The sequence below is a fragment of the Plectropomus leopardus genome, unplaced genomic scaffold, assembly GCF_008729295.1.
Source record: "Plectropomus leopardus isolate mb unplaced genomic scaffold, YSFRI_Pleo_2.0 unplaced_scaffold22881, whole genome shotgun sequence".
In the NCBI taxonomy this organism is placed as follows: domain Eukaryota; kingdom Metazoa; phylum Chordata; class Actinopteri; order Perciformes; family Serranidae; genus Plectropomus; species Plectropomus leopardus.
The window spans coordinates 1-4639 of NW_024624805.1; the positions used below are offsets into that span (position 1 = coordinate 1).

A 4639-nucleotide genomic window follows, 5' to 3' on the forward strand; every position below is an offset into this window, starting at 1 on the left:
TGATATTTTTCTTTTAATTTGCTTCCTTATTTATTTACTTTCCTATTAAATTGATTTATTAATCAATTGAATTGATTTGTTTATGATTTTCTATTTATTTAGATTTAGAATAAATGAAAAATATTCATGTATTTTATATTTTGGCAGTTTTAGTCCACCATAGAAATGAAGATGTGATTGTCTGACAATAATCTGCCACTAGTGACTTTGTCCTCAGTGAAAGTAAGTGCATTAGAGAGAGAATATGCTTTTTTTTGTTGTTTTTTTTTAAACAGTGACTCTAACAATAAGTTTCTGTTTATGCGTCATATCAGCTGGTGTTTATTTTAAACACAGATTTCATGTAAATTATTCTGCTGCTGAAATCTGAAATGAGCAGACGCCATCGGCTCTCACACAGAAGTCAGGTCCAGTGCATGTTGTTCACGTGATGCATATTAAAGGTTATATAATCCCGAGGATTATGTAATGCAGTGGTGGGCAGACCGAGTCTTGTTCTCATCTCTGACACACAGACTCTTCTCTATTGTTTCTTTCATGTTTAACTGTTTAATTACTCTGGATTACGCTCCTGTTGGAGGATAATGAGGCAAATCCTCTTATATCAGACATCAGATTACGTCTTTTCGGGAGTGGAGCTGGCAGGCAGAGAGCAGGTGGACAATCAGTGACAGAAACTGTGTCTGAGTGTTTTCCAGGATTTTTTGAGATCAGAAGCTTTGGAGGCGATTGAAGCAATTTTCTGCAAAACTGCTCTCCTTCTCGGAGTCATAGCTCCATCGTCGAGTGGGTTAAACGCCCAGTAATCCATTTAGAAATGACAGGAAAAGGATGCTGCCCAATTTGTCTGAGAATCATCTTTTTTTTTTTAAGTCTTCTTCAGTCTCAGAGTAATCCAGTGACAGCTGTCTTTTATGGGTCCAATTTACAAACATCAGTAAAGTGTTTCCTTTTTTTGCAAATACACTAAACACTGTTTAAAATGTAAAATAATAATAATAATAATAATAACCCAATGGCAGGTGTATGAGTGAATAAGTAAACAACAGTGACCACAAAGATCATTTTTCATTTTCATATTACCTTTGTTGTTTCCTGTTTTGAAAGCTGAAGATTTTCACCATCCCACAAATGTAACGAGTTTATTTTATTACATTTCAGGAAATGTTATGTTTGTAATGGTCAACTGCTATTACATTTGTGGAAAATTTATTCCGTTGCTGGTTTATATTGTTTGTTGGCCGTTATTATGTTTGCAGGTGTTACTCGTGCCTGTGAACAAAATGCACACCAGGTGTTTAACTGCGACTAGGACCGTGTATTCCTGTCTGAGCCCAAGAAACTGAGAGATTAATTTAACTATTTTCAACCCCTGACAAAAAAAGTAGGTCTAATGAAAACGAATTTCAACAAATTTTGACAGTGACACAGCTGATCGATACATTGCAGCAGACTGACAGCGCAGCGGCTGTTTTGCCTCACAGCCCGCAGACATGTCGGACATATCCGACATCCTACTCCAAAACCCATGTTGGGTATTTTGGTTATTTAAAAATTCTGTTAACCCTTTCCCCACTGGGGCTGCCAACTCCCACGCATCTGCCTGCGTCTCACGCTTTTGGGCTCTGTCTCACGCTCTTATGACACTGAGGAAAATCCCATGCCAAAACACAGCGAGGGCAGAAGTGTTGAACAATCATATAAAGAAGTGAACGATATGACTGTAGAACAGCTGAGTGTTTGACAGCCACAGCATTTCATCATGGCGGATCAAACAGCTGATGGTCCGACAGCAGCGCAGCGAGACAAACAAACAGAGCGCAGCTTCTCCTCACAGCACCAAAGTGTCTGAAACAGACACATCTGCAGAGGTGAAAGTGACTTCCTCAGACTTCTACAGACGACTTTGTGTTAGTTTCAGCTATAATCAGACTTTGGATGAATTATTTAGAAACACCAGGACGCATTGCTCGTGTCTCATCCAGCCGCTCGCGCTGAGCTCTCGTTATTATTGCCAGGGGCAGATGTAATGTTTTGGGGGCCCCAATCTAACTGCCTTGCTTTGATTTCACCCTTTCTCTAACTGGGAATGATGGTGGGCTGATGGCAGCTGTAGGAGAAGTTGTGCTGTTCTTTAAACCCTCAGTGTAACTAATATAAACTAGTGCGGGTGATGTGATGTAGGTGATGTAGAATTTGATGTTGCAGGTAAAACCAGTAATAGCCATGCAGCGGTAGTAACAGAAACATCGTGTCCCTGCAGGGTCCTGTATGAGGGGAAGGAGCAGCTGAAGCAGGGCTGGTACGTCGTCGAGACGACGCCCTACAGCCGCTCGGCCAGCCTGAGCTCGGGTGGCGCCCCGACCGCTCACCGGGTGTTCCTGACGTACCGGCGGGCTCTGGACTCGCAGGGCCTCCACACGCTGGGGGTCACCGACATCGCCCTGCTGCTGCCCAGCAAAGGAGAGGTCGCCCCGCACACCTTCTGTAGAGTCGACAAGAACCTCAACACGGGCATGGTGAGCGTGACGGTGGTTTGTTGTTGGGAGACAAGACTCAAAAATGATAAATAATCTTTCAGCGGTGCAGCCCCTCGTCTCCGGAACTCTTTCCAACAAACCATCTGTGATTTCGATTCTCCATCATCAAAACACATTTTTAGACCATTGAACTTTTACTTATATTTTTGCTTTTTACCATGTATTCTTTCACTTATGCCTTGATATTTTGATGTTTTATTATTGTTGGTGACCTTAAGTGTCCTGAAACGCATCCATAGATAAAATGCATTATTATTATTATCATTAAATAATCTAAATATTGGTAATATGATGACTTTGATGGTAAAGAATTATAGCGGTTCATTAATAAAAATTATACCAGAAACGTATTGATTCTGCTGTTTGTGAAGCAGCTGCTAATGAAACTAATCACTTCCTGTGTGTTTCTTTGACAATAAAAGTCTTTCAAGGATTCAAATTACAAATTAAATTAAAGAGGTTAAAATGTGAAATAAAAAATAATAACTGACTGGTTCATGCATAGAAATGTTGATAAATATGCTTACAGATAAAGAAAATTAAATAACAATGAAAAGGTAACCTCCCTCAAATGAAGTTAAACTGTTTTAATGAAATATGCTTCAACAAATTTCTGTGATCTTCCTGCAGACGAGTTTGTCACAGCCGTGTGTGTGTTGTTTTTCTGCAGTGGGGTCCGGCTCTGTACGTGTGCTACAAGAGAGCTGTGGCCAAAGCCAACGCGCTCGTCTACAAAGCCAGTGAGTATCTGCCGCTCTGCTGCAGCACACACACCGAGGCGTCATCAGGGCGCCCACACACAGGACCAAAAATACTGTGTTTTTTAACGTGTGTCTACTCACATAATCGTGCCCAAATGAAACCAAACAACAGAGATGGCAATACAACGTCAGTGTGACCCGTTAGACAGACTCAAGTGGAAATATACTGGAATTTATCATTCAGGAAATGAATGAAAGTTGATTTAATGTAATTTAAAACAATGATGGGGACCTCAGTCTTTATATCTTTAATTACTGGTAATAATATTAATAACAATGATAGAGATACTGCTACTACTACTGCACAATGCACAACACAGTTATCCTGCACATTAACGTTCATGTGTGAAGAGTGTCTGCTGTGTGCTGCAGGTCTGATCAGCCGGTACCCGGAGGAGGACCTGGAGTCGTTTCCTCTGCCGGAGTCGGTGCCGGTCTTCTGTCTGCCGATGGGCGTCACCGTGGAGAGCTGGCCTCTGAACACAAAGTACCAGCTGCCCGTCTTCTCCACCTTCGTCCTCACCTCCGCCTCCGGGGACAATGTCAGAGGAGCAGCAACACACACAAACTCACAATAAATAGACGCTTAAAATACATGAATGCAGCAGTAATATTAATTTAGCAGATCGTGTTTCTGTCTATTTAAAGCGCTGCCTGTCTGTGAAAACTCCGCTTTTCGCTCACGCAGGTTTACGGAGCGGCCATCCAGTTCTACGAGTCGTTCCCCAGGGAGCTGCTGTCGGAGCGGCAGAGCGTGAGGCTCGGGCTGCTCAGCGTGGTCGACCGGCGGCCGATCACCAACCGCAGCCTGCAGGTGAAGAAGAGCATCTGCGTCCTCTCCCACTGGCCCTTCTTCACCGTCTTCCAGAAGTTCCTCACCTTCGTCTACAGATACTCCATCTCCGGACCGCACGTCCTGCCGCTCGAAAAGTCAGTGCTCTCATGTTTAAATATAGACTAAATCAGTTATCAGTTTATTGATGAGTTTTTTATGGGGTGAAGGGAGGCGTTACGTATCCTTCCATCACATTGACCATTTTGACTCGTGAACAAATGTGTGATTGATACTTTTTTTTTTTTACTCCGTCTTTAGACACATCTCCAGCTTCATGCACAACGTCCCGTTTCCTTCCCCACAGCGACCTCGCATCCTCGTTCAGGTACGACTCAAACCTTTAATGTGTGATGTCCGTCTGTTCCTCAGCAGGTCATCAGAAATAATATACGATTCTCAAAGTTCAAATATGAAGCAGAAAAAAAGGCCTGAATTTTCAGAAAACCAGCTGCCCAACAAATAACAACAGAAAAGAGGAAAATATATTTATTTTATTTTATTTC

The 4639-nt window shown here is 42.3% G+C and overlaps 1 protein-coding gene across 1 annotated transcript; it reads left to right on the forward strand.

Moving 5' to 3' along the window:
* Positions 1 to 2263: 2263 nt before the first annotated feature.
* LOC121966041 (DENN domain-containing protein 4B-like) lies at positions 2264 to 4461 on the forward strand (the record flags this gene model as incomplete). Its single annotated transcript, XM_042516145.1, has 5 exons — positions 2264 to 2519; positions 3211 to 3280; positions 3674 to 3843; positions 3990 to 4231; positions 4395 to 4461. Coding segments are annotated over 5 exons (805 nt in total), but the record flags the coding sequence as incomplete, so codon positions are not given.
* Between the last annotated feature and the right edge of the window lie 178 nt (positions 4462 to 4639).